Raw genomic sequence first — 27,647 nt, forward strand, 5'->3', positions numbered from 1 at the left:
CCAATAGTTGCTTTTTCTTCATTAAGACAACCGGTTTAGTTTCTTCCTGGTCCAGTGGATGAGAACAGCAACCTTGTGGTCACAATTTCACCTCTAGCCTCCGCTGAGTTATATTAGAGAAAACTTGAAATGATATGCTTAATCTGGAGTGGCACTTTAAAACGGACACCACATACTTGATTTCTAATGGTCAATTAAACATTAAGGCATCCTGACAGTATGGCTCACACTTTCTGATCCTGGCAAACAGAGAGCACAATAAATATTGCATTGGTTTAGAGACTGCTACGGCAATCCAAACCAATGCAATGCGTCAGTAAAAGGTTTTGTATCACGTTAAAAAGCAAAATAAATAGAAACATTTGTACTTGTTCTCAGGCTGGACCATTACAGCTAGCAAAATGCAATGCATCTGCTGTATTAAACCCCTGAATACATGCTGTATTTCTCTTTTCACCACCTGGGACTTGAGAGAAATGAAACCATATTAATTCAAGTCATATTCCAATATATGTGCCAGGTGCAACATCTTGTTTACTCTGCTACTGATGCAGCTCATCATCAACACAAGGCATGCAAAGACACACATTCAGCTCTCAACAAAACCCTAGAATATTTACTGCAAAATATACTTTGTAAGGATTAAGGCCGATATTTTGTACATTTATTTTAGCATTACATGGAGGCCATGACACATTTAAAATTACCAGTAAGGGTGGGGGTTACTCATAGTTATCAAAGGCTGAGCTGTCAGCTGTCAACATATCAATGACTCCGGTCCAACATAGTAAAGTAATTCATTCAGACAATCAGGAGACAGATGGCCCACATGAGACTCTCTAATCAATAGCTCCTTCTCAAAGTTACAACCTGATAATTCTGAAGCGATTCTTAATTATCTGTGAGCATTTCCCCACTCTGTTCCTGTCAGGAGTTTGATGATATTACTAGGGCTTCAACTAACGATTATTTTTTTTATAGATTAATTAATTAATCGATTATTTACTCTATTAATCAATACATTTTTTGGTCTACAAAGTGGTGACCAAAAAATGTCGATCGGCGTTTCCCAGAGCCCAAGATGACGTCCTCAAATGTCTTGTTTTGTCCACAACTCAAAGATATTCAGTTTACTGTCATAGAGGAGTAAAGAAACCTGAAAATACTCTCATTTAAGAAGCTGGAAACAGAGAATTTTGACTTAAAAAAAACAAAAACATCCACAAACCGCATAGTCGATTGGCAAAATAGTTAAATGGTAAATGGACTTGCATTTATATAGCGTTTTTCTAGTCGTCTGACCACTCAAAGCGCTTTACACTACATGTCAGCATTCACCCATTCACACACACATTCACACACTGATGGCAGAGGCTGCTCTGCCAACTTTGTCCATCAGGCTCTAATCTAAATACTCATTCACACACCGATGGCTAAGCCTTCGGAAGCAATTTGGGTTTGTCTTGCTCAAGGACACATCGACATGTGACCGGAGGAGCCGAGGATCGAACCAAGGACCTTCCGATTGGTGGACGACCTGTTCCACCCTCTGAGCCACAGCCGCCCACAAAATAGTTAGCGATTAATTTTAATAGTTAACAACTAATCAGTTAATCGTTGCAGCTCTAAATATTACACACGGTTAATAGGCCTTTCTCATAGGACATTTTCGAAATGTAATCGCAGGATAAGCACAGGAGTGACTAATAACCCATTTGACCCTTCGCTAAGCCCGGCCCGTTCCGCTACTCATTCAAGCTCTATTGTAAATGTTCCTATTTTTATTTTAAATTATATATATATATACTTTTTCACTGTTTATTGTTATGCACCAAATCACCAAGTCAAATAATTTGTATGTGCAAACCTCCTTGGCTTCTGATTTGATTGACGGCCCCCCAACCAAGCCCTGCCAATCAGCCAGCGTGCACAGTGGTAGGAAACTGGAAACTGGAATCTGGAAACTGGCTCAGCCATTGCAACTAATGTTATTAGTGTGTGTACACCTCTACCAGCAATGCACTGTTATTCATGATAGAAGCGATGGCTACAACTATGAAAGTAAAACTCAAGTTGAATTCTTTTTTCATAACATATAATCATGTATTATGCTAAAGATAAAGGTCGATGTAATCATTTAGGGGTGGGAATCACCAGAGGCCCCACGATACCATACTTGAGCTCCATGTTATTGCGATTTTAAACATTTTGATGCAGTATATTGCGATGTTTTTAACCTTTTTTCAACTGCAAATTATGCAGTTTGTCAACATCTGTTTTATCTAATAAGATGCAGTTTTCACTCTCCTCATCTCAGAGTTTTCATTCACATATTTTGAGTTCAGAGGTTAAGGGGACCCCTTTGAAAATGGCCATGCCAGTTTTTCCTTGCCAAAATTTAGAGTAACTTTGGAACGTTATTCTTCCCAAGAAGCTAACATGACATGGTTGGTACCAATCAATTCTTTAGATATTTTAGTTTCATATGATATCAGTATCACTCCAGATACTAGTAGGATGCACCGATCCGACTTTTTCAGGCCCGATAGCGATAGCGATACCTGGGCTCAGGGTATCGGCCGATACCGAGTACCGATCCGATACCAGTGTTTAATTAATAAGCTGTATGCCTCACTGTGTGGAAGTGACTGGGATCATTCTTTTATGTGTAAGGCAACATCAGGCTTGATTTAACAATTGGTTTCTTAACATTGTAAAACAAAATGTAACTAATAAATACATGTATATAAATTCACTAAATTGTTATTTATTATTAAAATGATAAATCATACACCAGCAACTTGGTAAAAAATCTTCAAAATTAACAGTAATTACAATTAAACCTTTTTGACGCAGCAACAAATTTGTCAAAATGTATATACTGGAATTATAATTCCAGTATATAATGTATACAGTATATAAATATAGAATTAAATTGAATAGATCGGCCCCATTGTCACCGATAACCGAAACTTGACGTCCTTGTATCGATACAATATTGCCACGCAAAATATCAATGAGTCATTGAGCTTATCCTAGATCCTGAATTTTATCAGGGACTTTCTTGTCACGAGTTGATCGCCTGAGACAACACATTGCCTGCTCACAAATCCTGTCTTCCTTGTGAGGATTTGCAGACCTTAAACGTAGTCATTTGATTGGTGGAGCTTGTTGGGGGCAGCTTGGGATTAAAAACTGCCTGAGGGGCTGGAATCAAGGCAAGAAAGTTCAGAGATTAAGAGACTTTGTCACTGTGAAATGACCTTGACTCCTCCATGACCACCTCTGAGCCTCTGACCTTCACTCTTATGACAACACGCTAATCTGCTGCAGTGCATGTAACGGGGGTTTGATTGAGGACAGTTGCCACAGTGCATGCATCTTCCAATGCTTCCTCTTTATCTACCCTTTTTTTGTATCTGAAATGTATAATCAAGCCTGACTATTGTCAGTCTTCCAAGGTGAGGGCACCGTATGTGGTAATGGATAGAGCTGCAGGGAACCTCTTTCTTTTGGGAGATTTAACCTTGCTGTGCTGCTGAGGCAGCAGACCAGAACACCAGGAAGCCTTACCGCCATGACAGAACGGGGAAAATCTAGAGAGCTGAATGATAGGTTGGGGTTTAAGGAGGACAGATGAAGAGGTAAGAGGTAACGGAGGATAAAAGGGGTGTGAACGGGGGAGGGCTAGTGTCACGACTAAAAATATAGCTTGGGAGGAATAGTCGACAGGGAGGCTCAGTGTTTAAACAGGAAAAAGGGGGATAAGGCAGAGGATGGATGAGGGAAGAGGTGACGTCACAGGTTACGTATTTGCGTCTGTAGAGTACCCTTCACTTCATTTCCCCAGCCTTGGACTGGGAACACATCGTATCCTCTTACCCTAAAACGTTCCGAATTCATCTAAAGTAATTCCCTCCTCTCGTTCGCTGCCCCAAATGCAGACAGACACACATACAAGCATGCACACACAGGCGGACACTTGTCTGTCTGCAGCTGGCTGTGGTCTGCGCTGTCTGGGAGCTAGAGTACTTCAGATCACCATGGATTACTATGGGATTTTCCCAACAGCCTCTAAACCTCTGGCTTTCAACGTTTAGGCGATTTGACTTTTCGGAGCCATAATTAACATTTAGATTCCTCTCATACTCGGCCAGCCATGGCGTAGCCGTCGTTTTACTCCGGGGTTTCAACTCGCTCATAGCATGGCGGACACGTATACGCAACATTTCAGACATGATAAGGTTTAAAAGCTGAACCGCAGATCATTTATGTATCCTAAAAACAGAAAAGTCACACTATTGAAATAAAGTCCGCCAGTTATCAGTACTTATTGATGTGATACAAGCGGCTTGCTTACATATAACATCAATAGGTTATTATATCAAGAAATCATAATGACACAGACAATTACATAAAAATAAATATAATGGAGAAACATTATGAGATAGAAATTTGAAGTTTCCAGCTTGGTGTCCACAAAGAAGGGACTCATCCACTGTGAGGTAAAACCACTGCATGCTACAGGTGCCTCAGAGAGAAAAGACACACTAATATAGTGATTCTCAAAGTAGGGTCTGGGGACCCCCAGGGGTCCGTGGCACTCTGTCAGGGGGTCCATCATTCAATTGTGTATTAAAAGGTTCATATGTACAGATGTGGACCGTTTGCCCCAATAAAACAAGCATATTGTTCATAGCTCCCACCCACGTTAGCTTTGGGCCAATAGAAACAGGTCAATCAGGTCAATCTGTCATGAATCAGTCACTTCACTCAGGGCTCAACGAACCGTTCCTGCTGCTGCTTAGCTTAGCTTATTAGCCAGCTAGCTAGCCAGCGAGCATGGAGAAATATTTTGAGTCAGTCCATATCGTCAAGTGACGCTAAGCCCAAACTAGCTTAATTGAGAAAATATGACAACAGTTATATCGAGTTTTATAGAGAACAGCGATGGGGGACCAAAATGCGTCACGTGTCTTCAAGGGCTAGCGAACGAAGCCATGAAGCCAGCCGAGCTAAAGCGACATCTGATTACAAAGCACCCGGAATATCAGGGCAAAACAAAGTGATGTTAACAGGATTTCAATTGAAACACGTTTCTCTATATCACTATCAAACAGGTCTGAAGTATTTAGGTTGAAAAGTTTTAGAATTCAAATAGTTCCAATGGCATATCAAAGTACAAATTGTAGTAGGCTAAGCATATGCTGCATCGGTGTTATGATTAAGAGGGGGGTCCTTGGAAAATGTTCTCCTCTACAAGCGGTCCCCGGTCCCAAAAAGTTCCAGACCCCCTCACTAATACAGCAGACATTGAAAGTTATAATGCAGACGGACAGAAAGTTACCAGAAGCTTGTTCTTATATCAATATTGTTTAAAGTAGAAGACACTATTTGAGTCCTAAACTGCACCGAGCTAGGGTTGGTCATATTATTGTGAAAACAGAAAAGCTTTTTTCTTTTTTTGCCTCTTTAATTGCTCGACAAAATTCAGACGGGTGAAAAATGCTCTGATTTCATCTTGATTCTTGGCGCAGAAACACAAAAGTGTGATGGTGTGGTGGTGGTATTACTGATGCATTATCAGAGGCACTTTGAAGACGGATCTGTCTTGAAATAGATACACGTACGTCTGCGGAGCCAATGTTTACAAACTTTAAAGGAGGAATATCTTGTAATATCTTTAATATGTAAGTCAAATGAGAGTTTCTCCCACTTTCAAATGGTGATTATTTCCTGCATCAACCTAGCAACTGGCACACCCTGTTCTAAAATCAGTTCAGTTTCTTACAGTACTGTGAACATTTGATCATTGTGGAGCAGAAATGATGAGAAACACAGCAGGAAAGCAAACTCAGACCAAGAAAAGACAGTCTAACAAACCAACACTGCTGAGCACACAAAGGAATAACCCATGGTCGAGATCCTCATCAGATTCTTGTTTGGTTTTCATCACGCTGACTTTCAGATAACGGCAGACAGAAACATGGCAACTTTCTTAAGTTAGAATGGAAGAAAACTGGGTTTACTCTACTATTATTATTCAAGCACTGTGCTTGGGTCTTTAAGTTGATGACTGAGAAGCCTACACACACACACACACACACACACACACACACACACGCGTGCATACTGGTAAACACTCTGCTCAGCAAGGCCGGGGTGGTCCATGACTGTTCTGAAAGACGCCACCCATCAAGGGATCAACGGACGTCAGTAAATCCATTACTAAAAATACTTGCCAATCCTTTGGGATTACTACGCGTAGCAAGTGGACACTGTGTATGCCACAAATCTGGAATTAGGCAGTGAAAGGCTGTCAATGGTGCACCAACACCTGATCCACTGTCTAGGCATGTGTGTCCTCAGGGTAGAGGTGCCTGTAGCTGTGTCATTCGACTGACATGCGACATATGTCACACTGAACTTTCTTGAAAAAGGTTAAAAGCACAAACTTTAATTTTGATGGAGAAAGTAGGTGCTTAAAGGCTTATGCATTCTGTGCCACTGCAAGAAATATGGTTAGATATGAGCAAAAATAGACATGCACGAATAGTAAAGTCCATTATATAAGTTACTGCATACATATACTGTTGAAATTCAATAGCTTTAATAGGTTGTAGTGTTTGAGTTTTGTCAGAAGACTTGGTGGCACAGATTCAGAGGAGATGCAAGATTTGTTGGAGTATTACTAATACGTATTACTATATTTTCGGATCATGCAACAGTGTTTCTCATTGGGCTACATATTCCAGGGTAAGGTATTATGTACTTAGTGAGCTCCAAAATGATTTACTTGTAATCGCCACCAATTATTAGTCCTCCAAGCTAATCAGGATCAGGTGTTGGGCCACTCTGTTGTGTGAAAAAGCTGGGTTGCATCCAGGTTAGAGCGTGTTAGGAACTAACTCCTGCTGTGTCTCAATTCCATAATACATGATACTAATAGTATACAGTATGACAATATATATCGCCTTTCTAACAGTATCGCAATATATTGAATCGTTACCCCTGTATCATGATATGTATCGTATCACCAGATTCTTGCCAATACACAGCCCTATTGCTTGCACTATGCAACTTCAGCCGCTGACAATGTGACATCACCTCATTAGCTTTGAGGCACACAAACTGCGTTATGTGGTGTTGATAAGCAGCAGATGACCATTAATTCATGGATATGAGCTTAAAGGTTAAGTGCAGCCTGTAGCCTCGTGGCTGCATAATCTGTAGAGGTTAAACAAGAGCTCAGCTGCGTGGATCTAATTATGATATGGTAATGCCAACTGTCACATTAACCCCGCTGACATGTAACTGGTTTACTTATTTGATTGATGCACTGTCCTGTTGCGACTAGCATCAAGTTAAGTAAGTGGGTTGTTCTGCAAATTTTTGATTTTTGATTTAATATTGTTTTTATTGTAACGGGAACACTAATTGGTTTGCGGTTGCAGTGGATTCTTGCGGACGAGTTCATAGATCGGTGAAATTGCCTACTGTTGAAGAAGAGCAACAATGGGACGGTGTGTTTTTGTACACTCCATTAATTGGGTTGCTCGTTTTGCTGTTTACAAAACCTATACCCCGTCGTTTTATCATAATCATCTTCTTGACTGAGCTTCGTAAATGCTCTCATTTGTTTATACCAGTTTGCTGATTAAGTCAACCTTGGCCTCAGCTGGTCCCCGTCCAATGCCTCCGCCTCATCCCTGAGGTCCATGATACCCTGATAGTCTCAGCTGGAGACGGACCAAAGCTTGCAATCCTATTACACCACTACCATCTTCCCAGCCCCAATCACGGTTTAATTAAAGCAATCAGTCATGGGACAAGAGTCCAAAGAGGACAAGTGAATTAGTAGTCATGTCTGACCCAGGAGGAGGAAGATTTGGATTTTTAATTTGTGTCAGTTATTGAGCTTGGTCTCTCGGATGTTTCAGTGACACTAGAGATGATTTACAACTTTTAATACCAAAGTTTACTGGAAATGGGACAACTCCTTAAACAATGGACACTACAGATAATGTATTCCAGTTAAGGGTGTCACAATATACCGGTATTGGTGATAACAGTGATGTTTAAAAAATTAAATATTTATATCATGTTAAAAATACACATAAGAAACAACCTTGCGCCTCTTAAATCAGGCCTTTGTACAGTTATGGCCATCATGGTATAGTGATAATCTGATATTGTGACTTCCAGTATACTAAAACAAACAAATTTTGTTGTAGGCATTACTCTAAATGTTGCCTCAAAATATTGTGAGCAGAACCCTGGCCTCTCTGAAGGATAAACTCACTATACATTGAATGACTTGCAGAAAATGAAAAGGGGCCAAGGGGGGGCATTGTAACACAATGCTGCCATCCTTTAGCTGGCCGGTGCTATTTGTGGCATAAGCAATAGCTGGCAGAGCGGGGGTATGTAATGTTTCATGTCCAGATGAGGTATTGACTGTAAGCAGAGATGACTGGATGTAATCTTAGAGACACAATGCAATTTCAGCAGGGCCAATGAGACCATCATAAGGAATCAGGCACACATTTTATCAAGCAGGAAGCAGGATATTTGGGCCACTGTACTCTGGATATTCTGTACTATAATACGAGGCAATTTCCGAGCTGTATGAGGTTAGAAATCTCAATACTAATATCTCAATTTCCACTATACATTTTTATCAAAAAATGTCAAAATACAGGAGTTCACCTATCTAATTTTTGACATTTTTACCCAGAGAATCACACCCCTCACTCATTCCTACAATAACACACTGTCGTTTCAATAGAGGAATGAGATGCATGATGTCACTTGGGATCAGAGATGAGATTTGGCCAAACCTAAAATGAAGGTTTAAGCTACATGAATCCATCTGACGCACATATTCCACTACGGGTAAATATGATTCTTGTTGTATTTATTCCCTGACATGCAAATGGGCCATCTGGCATTTACAGTTTGTTCAATATCAGTATTACTTTAAGCCATAAATCTTATGCAACATTTTTTTTTTTTTCTTCTCTCAGTACCCCTCCCTGCCCCATCAACTGTGTAACTGAAGTTACACAAGCGTTGTGTAGGGGGAAACAGTTGGCATGCCAACTAATCCAACCCAACACAAACCCAGCTGAGAGAAAAAAACGCACACAAAAAAAAAAAAAAATCAAGGGATGTCTGTTTCAATTACGATAACATTTGGATCATTACATAATAATCCAGTACCAAACATGCAAAATATCTGAGCTAATGTCCTCTCTGGTGATGTACACGGCCAGCTGCCGTTTTGTGTAGCCATGAAAAGACTGAGCGTGTGGGTTCTGTCAGTGTGGGTATGTAATGTCACATTGTGGAGAGTCTCAGTCTCACTGAATGGTGCTCTCTGACAACTCTAGTGTTTCTATTATTATTTGATAAAATATATATTATATAATGGTTCAATATACACATATTCATTAAAAAATCAAGCAAGAATGTTAATGAAATATTTAATTCACAATTAAAGGCACAATATACACGGATCAAAGTAAAGTATCTGTCTGTGTACCTATACAGCAGTGGTTGAAAAAGTACTTTTTACTTGAGTAAAAGTAGCAAAACCTCAATGGAAAAGTACTCTATTTAAAGTGCTGCATTTGAAATATCATGTAAAAGTACAGAATTAATCAAATGTGCCCATAGTATTACTTTAAAAATAGTCTCCTGTGAGTGTTCAACATTTTATAATTGGATTATTATTGTTATTGATGCATTAATCTGTAAGCAGCATTTTGTTATTTTAGCTAATTTTACTAATTTATATACTTTTAGTTGAGAAGTTTAATCCAGTGGTTTTCAAAGTGGGGTCTGGGGACCCCCAGGGGTCGCTGAGGAGGTTCCAGGGGGTCCCCAGCAAAAAGGGGAATCACCACTAGTTTAATCTATAACAGTGCATGGTATTATATAAATGGATTATATGTTTTGTATACAAAATCTTTATCTGAAAAGTTACTACTACCTAAAGTTGTGAAATAAATGTAGTAATGCAGTAAAAAGTACAATATATCATTCTGAAATGAAGTGGAGTAGGAGTATATGTATGAAAGTGGAGAAGCTGGAGCTATCAGGAATTAGAAAACGAATCAATTATGAAAATAGTTGCTGATTAGGTTTTCTACCGACTGACTAATTGATCTCTACAGTTGTCTGCTGTGCATCCTGTGTTGCTCTCCAACACCATTACTCCTTCTGCTCTCTCCTTTCTCTGTAATAAATATTCATTCCCTGCTCTTTTACCTCTTTGTACTTTTTTCACTGTTTCTCTTTAATCTTATTCTGTCTTGGTCTTTTTTCTCATTCTGACTTTTTTTCAGTAGTGGAAGGTTAAGTAAGTACATTTACCCAAGAACTGTATTTAAATGCACATTTGAAGTACTTGTACTTGAGTATTTTATTGTCATGCCACTTTTTTACTTCTACTTCACTACCATTTATAGGGAAATATTGTAATTTTTACTGCACTACATTTGTCTGACAGCTTTAGTTACTTTACAAATGATGACTTTTACAATAAGTGCTTATAAAATATGGCGCTTTATCACAAATGAAACTTCCCCACTGTATATACAAGTAGAGCTGAAACGATTAGTCGGTTAATCAATTAGACAATTGACAGAAAATGAATTGGTAACTATTCTGATAATCGTTTAAAGAATTTTTCAAGCAAAATGCCAAATATTTCATGGTTCCAGCCAGGGTTGGAAATTAACTTTTTTGTCTACCTGCCACGGTGGCTGGTGGTTTCCAAGTTTTACCAGCCCACTCAATAGTCTACCGTTGTGTATTTTTGGCTGGTGAGTGAAGAAAATCTAGCAGCCACTTGCATATTTTACCAGCACTTGGCTGCTGGCTGGTGTTAGTTTCCAACCCTGGTTCCAACTCCTGAAATGTGAGGATTTGCTGCCAATTTATTTTCAAAAGGTCTTATTGATAACATTTTTATGTAGACGGATAATAATACATGTTAGAGCTTTTAGAAAGGTGCCAAATAAAAGTATGACTTTTTCTGAAAAGAATTATGATTGTGAATTGAAAATGACTGTTTTGTTTATCTCTAGTGGAATATATCAGATGTTGGGTTCCCACTTCTAACAAGGCTTGTGAGACAATCGTATAACGACGTTGGTGTCACGTGGTATCTCTGGGGTCGTCAGTTAGTGTGAAAAACAAATAAATGGCTGAGATTGACGGTGAGTGCCTGGCAACGACTTGTTGTGAAGTAAATGCAATTGAACAGGGGGGAGGGAGAAAATAATCAGGAGTTTGATCATTAAAAATGAGCAGTTCATGTAAAATCCTGCTTTTACATGAATGCATGAGTAATAATAATAACATGATATAATGTTAAATACATTCACACAGTCACAGGGAGAAGTTTTCTGCAGTGAACTTTTAATACTTTAATTATTGTGCATACTTTACATAATGAATGTAGGACTTTAACTTGTAATGGAGCTTTTTTTATAGTGGTATTAGCAACTTGAATAAAAGGTCTTTTATATCAGTAATCACATTATATTCTGGCTAGTGTCCCATGTACAGGTGGCTGTTTTATAAACAACAATTAACCCTATAATTAATTAGAAATGCTTTCAGAGAAAGCTGATATAACAAAGTTTGTAGATGTTTTAAGAAATGAGGAGATGTATAAGTGACATTACCTCATTAACTGTGGCTTAAAATACACCATGAAGATGCTTATTATCTACTTGCAATGCATAATGAACCTTATGTTGCTTACATGCAAACAGGTTGCGTTCACACTCTAAAATGTTGGATCATGTCTGCAACACCTTCTTTGAAAGGTGTGACTTCCACAAGATGTTCCAACTAGTTTTTTTCCTCTCAAAACGACCAGTGGCTCAAACTTCCGATCACACCGGCATCACAATCTGTTTCACCGTGTTGTCTTTATTATTATTATCGCTCCTCAGTAGGAAACCAACCTGCCCGCCAGGCGAGCCACAGGACGCACACTGTAAACAATTGCTGTTAACCTCTACTTGTATTTACTGTGGGGAAGTTTCATTTATGATAAAGCATCATATTTTATAAGCACTTTGTATGTTTTAATGTAAAGGTTATCATTTGTAAAGTAATTAAAGCTGTCAGACAAATGTAGTGCAGTAAAAAAAGTACAATATTTCCCTATAAATTGTAGTGAAGTAGAAGTAAAAAGCGGCATGACAATAAAATACTCAAGTACAAATACTTCAAATGTGCATTTAAATACAGTTCTTGGGTAAATGTACTTACTTACGTTCCACTACTGAAAAAAAAGTCAGAATGAGAAAAAAGACCCAGACAGAATAAGATTAAACCAGTGGTGATTCCCCTTTTTGCTGGGGACCCCCTGGAACTGTATTTAAATACAGCCACTACATTTGTCTGACAGCTTTAGTTACTTTACAAATGATAACTTTTACATTAAAAACATACAAAGTGCTTATAAAATATGATGCTTTATCATAAATGAAACTTCCCCACAGTATATACAAGTAGAGCTGAAACGATTAGTCGATTAATCAATTAGACAATTGACAGAAAATGAATTGGTAACTACTCTGATAATCGTTTAAAGGATTTTTCAAACAAAATGCCAAATACTTCATGGTTCCAGCCAGGGTTGGAAATTAACTTTTTTGTGTACCTGCCACGGTGGCTGGTGGTTTCCAAATTTTACCAGCCCACTCAATAGTCTACCGTTGTGTATTTTTTGGCTGGTGAGTGAAGAAAATCTAGCAGCCACTTGTATATTTTACCAGCACTTGGCTGCTGGCTGACATCAAAATCATGTTGGAGAAGCTGGAGCTAGATCAGGAATTAGAAAACAAATCAAATAGTTGCTGATTACACGTCTTCATTATAAGTTCATATATTGGCTGTGCTCCTCCTATAATGTGGGCTTGTGTATATATGTATACAGTATATATATATGTATAAATATAAATAGATTTTATTTTATTTTATTGTTTTAAATTGTATTTCTTTTACTTGTGTATATTCTTTTTACTTATATATCTATTTTTTTTATATATATATGTTTTTCCTGTATCTATACTGGCTTATTTTATATTAATATTAGGTTTATTAACTTTCTTTGTACCAAGAATGTTATTATTGGGGACGTTGTGAATGTTTGTTCTGTTGTTTCAAAATGAACAAAAAAAACAATAAATATAATATTGAAAGAAAAAAACAAAACACCACTTTTAGGCTCACATATCAGCTTTTATTCTATTCTGTCTGTAGCTTTATCTATCTATCTTTTGTTTCAGGAGTGAAATCTATTAATTTATCTCCAGTTTTCACTCGAAATTGCAACAGTTTGCAAACATGCATGAGTTTTAAGATTAAAACTTTTTTAAATCAGACCTCATAAACAAACAGCAGCCTGTTGTAAAAACACATATCTAAACACAGATGACTGTAGTAGTGCATAGTTTTGGCAAAAACAGTGAATAATATACCTCTTAATGGACTCATTTGTTATATATACTTTGCATTTTACTCGTTTAATAGTAACACAACTGCTTTAGAGGTATTTTCTGAAAAGCTGAGTGTATAAAAAATATATTCTTTTTACTTATTTATCTATTTTATGTATATAATATGTTTTTCCTGTATCTATACTGGCTTATTTTATATTAATATTAGGTTTATTAAGTTTCTTTGTACCGAGAATGTTATTATTGGGGACGTTGTGAATGTTTGTTCTGTTGTTTCAAAATGAACAAAAAAAACAATAAATATAATATTGAAAAAAATAAAAAAAAACACCACTTTTAAGCTCACATATCAGCTTTTATTCTATTCTGTCTGTAGCTTTATCTATCTATCTATTGTTTCAGGAGTGAAATCTATTAATTTATCTCCAGTTTTCACTCAAAATTGCAACAGTTTGCAAACATGCATGAGTTTTAAGATTAAAACTTTTAAAATCAGACCTCATAAACAAACAGCAGTCTGTTGTAAAAACACATATCTAAACACAGATGACTGTAGTAGTGTATAATTTGGGCAAAAACAGTGAATAATATACCTCTTAATGGACTCATTTGTTATATATACTTTGCATTTTACTCGTTTAATAGTAACACAACTGCTTTAGAGGTATTTTCTGAAAAGCTGAGTGTATAAAAAATATATTCTTTTTACTTATTTATCTATTTTATGTATATAATATGTTTTTCCTGTATCTATACTGGCTTATTTTATATTAATATTAGGTTTATTAAGTTTCTTTGTACCGAGAATGTTATTATTGGGGACGTTGTGAATGTTTGTTCTGTTGTTTCAAAATGAACAAAAAAAAACAATAAATATAATATTGAAAGAAAAAAACAAAACACCACTTTTAGGCTCACATATCAGCTTTTATTCTATTCTGTCTGTAGCTTTATCTATCTATCTTTTGTTTCAGGAGTGAAATCTATTAATTTATCTCCAGTTTTCACTCGAAATTGCAACAGTTTGCAAACATGCATGAGTTTTAAGATTAAAACTTTTTTAAATCAGACCTCATAAACAAACAGCAGTCTGTTGTAAAAACACATATCTAAACACAGATGACTGTAGTAGTGCATAGTTTTGGCAAAAACAGTGAATAATATACCTCTTAATGGACTCATTTGTTATATATACTTTGCATTTTACTCGTTTAATAGTAACACAACTGCTTTAGAGGTATTTTCTGAAAAGCTGAGTGTATAAAAAATATATTCTTTTTACTTATTTATCTATTTTATGTATATAATATGTTTTTCCTGTATCTATACTGGCTTATTTTATATTAATATTAGGTTTATTAAGTTTCTTTGTACCAAGAATGTTATTATTGGGGACGTTGTGAATGTTTGTTCTGTTGTTTCAAAATGAACAAAAAAAACAATAAATATAATATTGAAAGAAAAAAACAAAACACCACTTTTAAGCTCACATATCAGCTTTTATTCTATTCTGTCTGTAGCTTTATCTATCTATCTTTTGTTTCAGGAGTGAAATCTATTCATTTATCTCCAGTTTGCACTCGAAATTGCAACAGTTTGCAAACATGCATGAGTTTTAAGATTAAAACTTTTTAAATCAGACCTCATAAACAAACAGCAGTCTGTTGTAAAAACACATATCTAAACACAGATGACTGTAGTAGTGTATAATTTGGGCAAAAACAGTGAATAATATACCTCTTAATGGACTCATTTGTTATATATACTTTGCATTTTACTCGTTTAATAGTAACACAACTGCTTTAGAGGTATTTTCTGAAAAGCTGAGTGTATAAAAAATATATTCTTTTTACTTATTTATCTATTTTATGTATATAATATGTTTTTCCTGTATCTATACTGGCTTATTTTATATTAATATTAGGTTTATTAAGTTTCTTTGTACCAAGAATGTTATTATTGGGGACGTTGTGAATGTTTGTTCTGTTGTTTCAAAATGAACAAAAAAAAACAATAAATATAATATTGTAAAAAATAAAAAAAACACCACTTTTAGGCTCACATATCAGCTTTTATTCTATTCTGTTTGTAGCTTTATCTATCTATCTATTGTTTCAGGAGTGAAATCTATTAATTTATCTCCAGTTTTCACTCGAAATTGCAACAGTTTGCAAACATGCATGAGTTTTAAGATTAAAACTTTTTAAATCAGACCTCATAAACAAACAGCAGTCTGTTGTAAAAACACATATCTAAACACAGATGACTGTAGTAGTGCATAGTTTTGGCAAAAACAGTGAATAATATACCTCTTAATAGACTCATTTGTTATATATACTTTGCATTTTACTCGTTTAATAGTAACACAACTGCTTTAGAGGTATTTTCTGAAAAGCTGAGTGTATAAAAAATATATTCTTTTTACTTATTTATCTATTTTATGTATATAATATGTTTTTCCTGTATCTATACTGGCTTATTTTATATTAATATTAGGTTTATTAAGTTTCTTTGTACCGAGAATGTTATTACTGGGGACGTTTGTGAATGTTTGTTCTGTTGTAATAATAATAATAATAATAATAATATTGAAAAGAAAAAAAAAAGTGGATATTTCTCTCCATATTTCTCTCTTGCATCCCCCCAGCAGTATAGCTCTACTTGATACTGGGTGACAGAGGATGATGGGAGGAAGAGAGAGAGAGAGAGGTGGGAGGCCACATTATGTAAATAAGGTGCAGGAGCATGTGCCAGTGAAACCGCAGTGCCGTGCGGAGTGAGACAGACAGAAAGCAGCAGCAGAGCAGCTTTTGGACGGTACAGCAGCAGCCGGGGCCGTCGGTAGATGGCGGTAACCCAAGAAACCTGATCCACAGGGTTCCTCGGCCACTCTGTCTCTCAGTTTGCAGCACTCGCACTGAAAGGCAGAGAGGAGCTGAAACACTTTTTTGAAGGACATAATACAAGAAAAGAAAAAGAGCAAAAAGGAGAGCTCACAGGCGGCTCCCTCTCCGAAGAGACGCAGAGAAAAAACCCCACCATGGAAGACAAATCCAATTCGTTCTCCAGCAGCAACAAGGAGGAGAAGGCGGATGGGAATAATGTTTTCCAGAGGCAAGACTCGATACAGAAGAACAACACAGGCAGCCAGAAGGAGCACGCTAACTCGGTGGGCTTCAACAAGGGAGAGCGAGAAGAGGCCATGGTTGGGTTTGACGATCTGGACGGTGCGGCCAGGCAACACGGTTTCATGCAGAGGCAATTTGGGGCCATGATGCAGCCCGGAGTCAATAAGTTCTCCTTGCGTATGTTCGGCAGTCAGAAAGCCGTGGAGAAAGAGCAGGAGAGGGTGCAAACGGCCGGATACTGGATCATTCATCCATATAGCGATTTTAGGTAAGAGCTGGAAAAAAGACACCTGCTCCTTCTTCTTTTCTCCTCCCTCCTTTTTTTTTTTTTTTTATCCACCCAGAGGCTCTGCAAAGCTAGATACACCTTCCACACATAAAAGCTCTGTCATCCATGCCATGCACCCTGCAGCCCCTGCATCCGATTATCTACCTCTGTATGCAGGGGCTGAAAGGATCAAGCCTTCACTTCACATGATGTGCTCGGTGCATTGGTGTTTCATTGCGGCATTTTCATTCTAATAAGAGAGAGAGAGAGAGAGAGAGAGAGGGGACACTGCATTATAAGCGCAAAGGTGCATCATCATGTGTTGAGATGTCCTTGGAAAAGGGCTGGTGAATGTCATGATTTGGAAACACACACACACACACACACCTCTTCTCTGCTTGTTATAGAAGCACATTCAGTGTCAGCTTTCTCCTCATCGTTTATTGCGACAGTATGCCTGCACACAACGTGACACACTAAGTGAGACGTTGCACCATCATGGGTTGTAAACATTTCATTGTAGGCGACGAAAGGGGGCCTTTGTGCGTAAAAAAAATGCACAGATTGCGGTAAAAAATCGTGCAGGGTGAAACGATTATGAGGGAAAATGGCCGGTGTTTTTGAATGAATCAAGTCAGAATTGATCCCTGCAAACATGCACTAATGAATGAATGATTTAGGGAGGAAAATGTGATGGAATGTGTGTTTTCATGCCACACTCTCCTTCCTTCACCTCCCTCCCAATTGGCATTCACTAAATACCACAGTGGACATGATTATTATTTATTTTTTTTTATTTTTGGGCTTGTCATTCTCTCACCTGCAGAGCCCATATTGTGATTGTGCTAAAAAGAGTGAGGCTGTAAACTACATGCCACTCTTCCTTCACCTCCCCTCCCAATTGGCATTCACCAAACACCACATCAGTGACATGATTATTTATTTATTTTTTGGGCTTGTCATTCTCTCACCTGCAAAGCCCATATTGTGATTGTGCTAAAAAGAGTGAGGCTGTAAACTACATTTTGGATTGAAAAGATGCAACGCCCCTATTATCACACATTTATGATAAGTAAGTGTTGCAAATGAGTCCACTAATGAATGAGTGGTGTGTGTTTTTTAGGGAAGGAAATGTGATGGAATGTGTTTCATGCCACTTTTCCTTCACCTCCCTCCTTGGCATTCACTAAATACCACAGTGGACATAATTATTATTTATTTTTTATTTTGGCTTGTCATTCTCTCACCTTGCAAAGCCCATATTGTGATTGTGCTAAAGGAGTGAGGCTGTAAACTACATTTTAAGTGTTGCAAAATGAGCCCAGCCAGTGTTGAGTTCAGACTTCTAATTTGTTCCAACATTTCTGGCACAGTGCGTTCAAATGGTAAACAAATGAGATCAGGTACACAGCCAGGGCGCCGGGTTCTCCACAAGCTGCGTGTTTACAGTTCACCACTCGACCAATTAAGCATCTCATCTGGCCCAGTCTCTTTACCGGTGTCCCCTGGCAGCAGCTTGATGGTGACAATCATCCCCGTTTTCCATTGAAGCTAAATGGAACGTGCCAGGACACGTTGATCCCTCCTTGCCTTTAACACAGGAGGAGCTGTCCTTGGTCCTGAAGTCAGAGCAGGCCTGAGTATGCAGCATCCTCAGCTTTTATGCTGCTGCTGCTACATCTGACCAAAAAAAGCTGAATTCTAACCTAAAGAACTGAAAGTTACAATTGCTTTTATTGGTTTGCAACAATTTGAATCATGCAAAAGTGAGATAATATACATCACAACGGCTCTATACACTTCCCTTATAGTCACACATAAAGAATAATGCTATATCCTGCACTTGACACGGGCATATGCACATGTGCAAATGACTTGATCATGAACTTTGAACTTTTTCTTTCTCTTTTTTAACCACAGACTAATCTAGTTATGTTTATGTTTCCCACAAAGATCCCTAAAAGCATCGTTATAATCATGGTTTCATCTTTATTTTTCTTCTTGTTCCCCTCAGATATGAATAGTTTTTTTCAGTGTGTATTGTTATGAAACTACGGAAAAGATGAATCATAGCGGATGTCGTCGCTGCAGCCTCTTATTAAACATTTAAAAGTAAATAAAAAGAATAAGTCATGACGCACAGAGAGACATACTTTGTCCCAGCGTGTCGGCTGAAGCGGTAGCAATAGATTGAAAGGTTGACAGTAGTGTGTGTGTTCAAAATGGTATGATTTAGGGTGTGTGGTATTAGCTATGGTGAGCGCAAATCTCATGCTCATTGTCATTGCTGCATAAGTATGTTTATGCCATTAAAAAACTCTCGGCTTCTTTGCTGCTGGAGTCTGCAAGCTGAATTTATAACCTAAAGAATTGAAAGTTACAATTGCTTCTATTGGTGTGCAACAATTTGAATTATGCAACAGTGAGATGAAACACATCACAATGGCTCTAAACTACACTTCCCGTATAATCACACATAAATGATAATGCTAAGTAGGATATCCTGTATGCGCCCACGCAAAGACACGGGCATATGCACATGCCCATGTGCTCACACAGATGTACAATGATGGTGGGCAAGGATTAGTATCACAACACAACAGTCAATGAGCTTAGCAGTCTCTGAAAACAATTATGTAAGGAGATTGACCCCCACTCTGCAAGATGGCCAAAGGGTTACTAGACCTGAACAATTCAATGATACGCATATAGTCCTTTTCACAGCTGGCAATTAATTAGTGGTCTTAAGTGTATTTGTGATCTACAGTATGCTGAACCATAAACCTACATAACGGGAAATAATGGATTTGTATTACACATACAGTATGCATGTCTTAGAGCATGTTCTATGAGACATATTGGGCCATCAATGTGGATTTTGCTATTTAATCTCAGCTCAAGGAGATTGTCCCTTTTATATCACTAACTCGGGCCCCCTAAGGTTCCTTCCTCGTGACATTTTCTAAAGGGCGTTTCATCTGGAGTCCTTGTCCTCTAGCCAGTTTAAAGACACAACCCCTTTATGCCAGTGAGATTGCTTCGTGGCTTGTGAAGTCATATCCCAGTGCTTCAAGCTACCTATCACGCTGGTGCATAAATGATGGAGGTGCAAGGGTACACTTTGTTTGACAGGTCCCCTTGTACTGTAGCTTAAAAGGTAATCTAGTTCTCTACCGCGGGGCTTAACTTAACCACTTAGTTATGAACAGCCGCGTCAGCCTGTGTGTGTGACCGGTATTGTTTTTACCTTGGTGAGTCTGTGTGTTGTCATGGCGAAATGTGGTCCTGGAGACACCTATCGTAGGGGGAACTACCGCAGAACGTGGTTTTCGGTACTCTGACAGGTGTTGTCTGTGGACAGATTTAGCGTTACAACTGTGCAAGATGCAGTTATCAAACTTTACAGGTGTGTAGTTGAGATCAAAATGAAGGCTAAGTTTGAAAATTGGATGTGGTCTGGGAAAGGGTACTCTTTGCGGAGACGCTCAGTTTTACAGATCGATTAGGCGACAAAATTATATGAGTGTTAGTCGACTAAGAAGTTCTTTAGTCGAGGACAGCTGTAGTCTCTAGTTTTAGATTGTTTGTATAAGAATATATGAAACATTTACTGTCCCCTATACTTTTCTATATCAGTGGCAGAACTTAATACGACCAAAAAGAGAAAACCCTGTATGGTCTCTTAATGAAAACTCTTACGTAAAGTACAGTCCATGAATGACACCGCTATTCACACAGGGCTTATTACGCTTTTGGGGGAGTGTTTGAAACTTGATATCCAACTTATTCTTTGTACACAGTGGCTGCTTAAAGATTAATGGCAGGTTAGTAATATTCATTATTCATAGATTTTTAGAGAGGCCTCATGCATGGCCTCATACACGCCTAGGGTTATGCTAAGGAGAGGCCTTTGTCGTAGTCTAAATGACTCTCAGGGATGTTTTCTTTCAGAGTAGGTTTTGAAGAGGGCCAAGACAGATGGGTGTGTTTTAGCCATAACAAGTAGTTAAAAAGCCACATTGCTGTTCTGTTTGTGCAGAAAATTAGGGGCAGTGTTTTTCTGGCAACCTGTCCAGGTCATTTAAAATTTGCCCTCCAAGAGACGGATGATGATGATGATTTTGACCTCCATTTATGTATGTCCAATTCCCATTTTTTCACTGTATACATCAGTACATGTATGTCACCTCTTGTAGCACAGACCCATACAGTATACTTGTCAAACTGCAGATTGAATTGGGTTGGCTTGTGCTGAGTAAGATTGTCTGGGGTTCCCTCTGTTGCTTGGCAGAAGTGGTCTGGCATTGATTATGATGGAGCACTTGTTGTAGGGAGGAAACCTACAAGAAAGAATGAGCTGGCTTGATTTGGAGCAGGACTGTTCGACTGACGCTGGTTCTTTGATCTACGGCAGGGGTGGTAGCTACAGTATGATCACCGTGCTTCATGGTTTGGTTTACAACCAAGCTGTAGCTCCAAGCTCCTGTTTTAGGTACTATAGACCGGTCCATCGGGCTATAAGAGAGTCAACCTTTGGCAAATAACCTGTATGGCTTTTTGGTTGGTTTTGTTGTCTGTGATATATTGAGGTAAGAATCACTCATTTGTATTAGTTCATACAGGGTGCGTACTGTACAACCTGGCAGATGAACCAATGCTGTGTCGGCAGTGTGAATGCGGAGCCTACTGTGTTTGCGAACAGTGATCCAGTGATTGCAACTCCCACTTTAATCAATCAGAACAGCAGTTTGTTGGTGCGTTCCAGTGCGGGGTGACAAATTGAAGAGGGACTCAGCATACAAAATGACTAGCAGCAGTACAGGGTGCAGAGCTCATAAGGATGTGAATGCATAGCTGTGGCAAAACCTCTGGGCAACATGTGGGCCGGAGCTGGAGGTGGGCGTATACTGCTAGAGCTCCGGGTGGATGTGGAAGGGAAGTAAGTGCACCGATGGAGCTGCTGAACCTGAAGCAGGAGGTTGACTGAAATGCCGGTGTATGACGCACATGCTCTCAGCTACTGGTTAAACTGGGACTGGGTGCACTCCCAGAGCTGGAGCATTAAAGTAAAGAGCTTAATAAAACGATGTAGCAAGAGCTGGGTGCAGTCTTCGAGCTGTCGTCATAGCTGACTGCATCGAATGGCTCTTTAAAAAGAAAGGGGGCAACTCACGTAGCATCTGAAATGCTCTTTTATTCTTTAACTTTGTAAACAACTTCTCTCTAATGCAGCTTTTTTTTTTTTGTTTGCTGTTTCCTGTTTTATTCTAATTCAAGAAGTGAAAACACAATGTTTTATTCATTAGATAAGTGGGTGTCTGAGAGGTCATGTACAGTATAAACGCCACCTACACAAGTCATGAGAGAAAGAGAAATATCTTGGATATGTGGGCACTCTGTGGGCTTTTGATTATGTTAATATGAGTGGAAAACATTTCTATTACTTGAAACATAGCAGTTTAACAGATGCTAATGTTTAATGTTTGAGTGGTATAAAGATCTTTTCAGATGTTTCTACCATTAAAACTTGAGGAATGAATAGCGTCAAATCATGTTCTGTGCTTCGTTGTCCCACCCAAGGTATTAAGTCAAGGCTCTTTTGTATGAAGAGTCCACTCCATAAGCCCCGGTTCAATGCCTGCTGGTGTAAAAATACCTATGGTGGATATTATGAACCACCTAGGTGACCGCTGTTTAGTTGAAGTGAAGACAATTATCGGACACATGATCTGTGGATATTTATAAAGCCAAGGCCCTGTCTTAATTCATTCAAACAGATCCATTACTGGGTGGCCAGCCAGACAGGCAGCCTGCCAAACCAGCCAGCCAGTCCATTTCCATCTCCCAACAGCAGCAATGCATGGGCAGCAAGGCGTAGCAGAGGAGCAGGCGGGGATGGCGTCAGTGGAGAGTTTTTAGCCACGAGATAGGATTCCTGAAAGCATCTATTTTCATTCACGGTTGCTCGGCCCTTTATCGAGGCCCAGGACACTTCGTGAAAAGAGCAGGGTGCTGATGAATCACTTCTGGCTCTGTTCATCACAAGACAGAGGGCAGGGACATTAACACAGCCAGGAAGGATGAGAGGGTCTCATTCTAGCAGGGCCCTGAGCACATACAGCAAGTGCCAGCAGCACATTTTCTTCGTGTCCTTGAATCATAGTTAACTTTGAGCCTTGGCAAAAGACTGAGAAGAGATTTAGGGAACATTGTACCTGCTAAACAACAACATGTTTCATTGTAAGTTAGCATTCATCTCAAAGCACTGCTGCTGTAGACTGTATATACTTTATTACTTTTACTTTAATGCTTCCTAGCCTCACTCTTACAGCCTTAATGGATGATTTTGATGCATAAATTGGACAGCTTTATCCTCTCAGACAAAGTCTTTGTGAGGCGTATTTACATTCTTTGGAAATGTGAATACATTATGTCTTGCATTAACAACATGTTTTTCTACCGCTCATTACTGATTCATGTGTGTCGCTTTGCAGGTTCTACTGGGACTTGATAATGCTCATCATGATGATGGGGAATCTAATCATCATTCCTGTGGGAATAACCTTCTTCTCAGAGCAGACTACCACCACCTGGCTGGTCTTCAACGTGGCCTCGGACACCATCTTCCTGGTGGACCTGGTCATGAACTTCAGGACGGGGATCGTCAACGAGGAGAGCTCCGAGATCATCCTCGACCCCAAGGTCATCAAGATGAATTACCTGAAGAGCTGGTTCGTAGTGGACTTCCTCTCCTCCATTCCAGTGGATTATATCTTTTTAATAGTGGAGAAAGGCTTTGACTCGGAGGTATATAAAACAGCCCGCGCCCTGCGAATCGTCCGCTTCACCAAGATCCTCAGTCTTCTGCGTCTGTTGAGACTGTCCCGACTCATCAGATACATACATCAGTGGGAGGAGGTGTGTATATGTGTGTTTGTCTTGTCTACATCAGTTAACAGAAAGGAGATTGATATAAAAGCAGATAGCAGGATGAAGATGCACAGTAAGAGAATTCTGGTTGTTTATATTCCTGTGCTGCACTGTGGTTCCCTGGCTGGATTCTTTTCCCAGCAGCACGGAAACAACCTTGAAAGGTTAACACGCAGATATAATTGTGCACATTCAATACTAATAGATGCTGTCAATCACCCCTGGTCAGAAGGCTTATCTGTGGATAACAAGTGGTAATGTCAGTTTCAGCTCATTGATGGGTGAAATTAATTGAAAATCAGTAATCAAAAGTAATTGCTTCCATTCTTTCAGGAAGAAATGCTTTATATAATGGGTATATATGGATTCAGGGCATAATATAATGTAGGCAACTATTTTATCAAGACTATAACGATGTGTCTATATAAAGGTATATTAGAGGCTAAATGAGCTACTTTCTTAAAGGGATAGTTCGGTTGTTTTGAAGAGGGGTTGTATGAGGTACTTATCCATAGTAGGTGTATTACTTACAGTAAATGATGGTCGGCACGCCCCCAGCTTGGAAAAACAGACATGAGTTGCCGCACGGAAGCAAAGTAATGTACTGCTGTGGACGGGGCCGCCGGCAGCATGATGTATTTTAGCCGCCCGCCTAAAAGAAAGACTCATCTAAACATGACTGTTTTCTTTTTCAATAGAGTCTGGTGGCTTTGGCGAGAGCGTAGCTTACAGCTTCGGTTCCCCGTCAAAAACACAGACTATAGCTAACTCACGGCAAGGTAAACTTGGCTTTTCTTTTAGTTGGCTAAAATATGTTTTGTTGCCGGCCCCGTCCACAGCAGTATATTACTTTGCTTCAGTGCGGTAACTCCTGCCTGCTTCTCCAAACTGGAGGCGTGCCGGCCGTCATCTACTGTAGGTAATACACTGACTATGGATAAGTACCTCACATAAACCCCACTTCAAAACACCCGATGCTTTAATGTTTTGTTGGTGTGGTTGTACTAGGTGACTCTGGTTGATTTTGTGTGAACACCCACAAGGTTAAACCCCACCGGACATAACAAAGAGTGATACAGCATTACCCTCCATCGAATCATTGCACTCCCTGACTCCAAAACCAAGCTCTAGTCTTCTCCTCCTCCTGGTAACGACTTCATTACACACCGAAAGATCGGTGCTTCTCCGTATCACGACTGAACCATTCCAGCAGATGGATACATTTTAGACATCATGACCTAAAGCATTACGTTTTGATTTGAAATGTAGTTTAGATAAGCGGTCGGCCATAACACCATCATTTTCAGATGAGCTAGCCTCACTCTCTCTCACCTCGTCCTGAACGTCCTTGTCTCACAGCTCGCTGTCCGTCCCCTCATTGTCTGACTCCCCTGTTGTTATCGCTGCTGTTATCCGTGCTGTTTGTTACACTGGCTGAAGCAAATTGTGCTGTTGTCAGGGCTCAACCTGGGTTTACATTCTTGGCAGTGCACACACTGTATAGTTCAATGATATATCAGTAACAATGGGGGTTGAAAAAATAGGTTATTTATTGTATAAAGATGCATTTGGCAAAACATTTGGTTACACCAGCACACTAGCAGCTATAATCACGAACAGTATCCGGCCAGAACTTATAGTATAATTGTGCAGCGTGTCCAATTCCCAGCCTCCATGCTATGGATCAGTGAACATTTCTGGAGCAGGGAAAAGATCATCTTTGTGCTCGAGCACCAGTGAGGCAACAGACTTTTATAGTGTTTATGCTAGCTTATATTTTTCTCCCAGTGGATGTTTGAAACTGTGTTATATTACCCTCGCTGCATAATGTGGCATTTGAAAAACAAAAGCATTATTCATGCTTCGGCAAAGCATTATTCAAGCTGTTACCGTAAGATACACACACACAGCACAAACCATATTCTGAAAGTGAGCACCATATGGATTGCAATTGGTGTTATTATCTTGGCATGAACACTATGTGGGAAGTCGTTTATGAATTTCAGATAGGGGCAGTACCGTATATGATATCGCCGTCTAGTTTGCGGGAGCTGCATGCAGTGGGAGGATGAGGTGGTATGGACCAGGTTAGCAAAACACAAATAGACGGTGCCGCAAGGTTAATGAAAATCTGCAGTGAGCATGCAGGCAGTGCAGTATACAGGGATGTGTCATAACGCTCGGATACAACAGCCGAGCTCGCAGCCCCGCGCTCTCACTTCGTCTCTCTCATGCTCAGTCATTCCTCTTTGTCTCCAATCGTCTTTCTGCTTATCAAACTCTGCCTGCCTCTCTGCTTCTCCCCCCTCCTTGCGTGCCTTTTTCTCACCCTTTCCACTCATCATCTTTCTCTACATGTTGTTGTGTCTAAATAATACAGTATAGAAATTAACTACAGTTATTTTGGTGTAAACCACATTAAATAGAGACACACTGAATAATGGAAACAAACAGCGAATCGGACACGTCCGCAAGAGACGTTAGAGGAAAGAAAAGGCACTCGATGGGAAATATTCCAAGCTGTCGTAACATGTTAGGTGTAGGATGCGTGATTAGCGTTTTAATGGAGGGACAAATGCAGTCCCCTGCCTTCATAATGGGTTTCAAGCAGTGAGCCATCATTACATCAGCCTTGGGACGGACTCAGTTAGTTATTCAGACAGTGAGTTTCGACAATAAATCATCTCCCAGCCTGCATGTCCGTCATTCCTTCATCTGTCGTGTGCTCCCTGCCCCCCTCTTTTTCACTTTGTCACCATCTCTTCCCTCCATCTGGGAAGTAAAGAGGGACGTTATTTCATCAGCGTCAGAACTGGGCTAAGTCAGATTTGTTGTTCGGCCAACACTCTCCGTTGGTTTTATATCCGTGTCTTCTTCTCACAGGCTCCTACAAGCTTCATTTTTTAACCTCACAGGAGCAGTTTTTCCTGCTTGGTGTGATAGATACCAGAGATATACATGTTAAACGAGTTGTCTTAATGTCTTATTTCATGTCTCTGTAAATACTTTCCGTCGTTAAGAGGTCAAAACAGGAACCTCTTACTGTATGGACGGCACTGCTGGGAAGTGGCTGCTGCGTATTGTGGTCTAAGTATAACAGCTGAGTGGCAACAGTATTAGTGGCCACAAAGGAACTGATGCATCTTATTTAAGCAGCTCACTCCGATTGTCAGTCATTAGAGAGGAGTAGTAGATGACTCCATCTGGCTCTGCCCGTTAGTGAGGAAAATAATGACGGCAAAAAAGAGAAATCTATATTTGACGCAATAGTTTGAATAAGCATTAGTACGACACCTCTGACCTCAGCTCATGCCACTAGATGCTACTATTTCTATCTGTATGCGTGGTTCTCTCTGTGTGTGCTTGTTCAGTAATTCATTCGATTGTTTGCTCACACATAATTATTGCGATGCACGGTGCTTAGGGAAATTGCAGCATGCAGTGTGAAGGTCACGCAGAGCAGTAAATACGCCGTGTATACTCAAACATCCCAATTTAAACAAGCACCGATCAAACGGAGGCCGGCGACACTGTTTGCACAACCTGGAAGTTACTCAGTGTTTTTTTTAATAATCTTGTGATCATGTAAGCACTTGGATTACACATTATAAGTGATTCTAAGTGACATCAGCATGTTTTTCGCTGCACAGTATGTGTAGCTCGATTCGAAGACGTGTATAACCTGCTCGCTACACAGAAAGTGTTTTGGGCACTTTGTATGTGCGCCAGAAAGGGCAACAAGAAATGTAGACTAAGTCACATCTTGTGCCTAGGGGAATGTCTTTTCAAGGGCATGTTGTTTTGCCTCGTTGATATCATCTTAAGCATTCTGGTCAT

The 27,647-nt window shown here is 39.3% G+C and overlaps 1 protein-coding gene across 1 annotated transcript in view; it reads left to right on the plus strand.

Annotated features, from left to right (window-relative positions):
• Nucleotides 1-16,524: 16,524 nt before the first annotated feature.
• Nucleotides 16,525-27,647, plus strand: part of LOC119478264 (potassium/sodium hyperpolarization-activated cyclic nucleotide-gated channel 1) — an 80,155-nt gene continuing 69,032 nt past the window's right edge. Inside the window, exons 1-2 of the mRNA XM_037752883.1 lie at nt 16,525-16,880; nt 23,375-23,798. Coding sequence (XP_037608811.1) covers nt 16,525-16,880; nt 23,375-23,798 — 780 coding nt within the window. The remainder of the gene's footprint in view (nt 16,881-23,374; nt 23,799-27,647) is intronic.

Source organism: Sebastes umbrosus, chromosome 19, assembly GCF_015220745.1.
Source record: "Sebastes umbrosus isolate fSebUmb1 chromosome 19, fSebUmb1.pri, whole genome shotgun sequence".
Lineage (NCBI taxonomy): Eukaryota > Metazoa > Chordata > Actinopteri > Perciformes > Sebastidae > Sebastes > Sebastes umbrosus.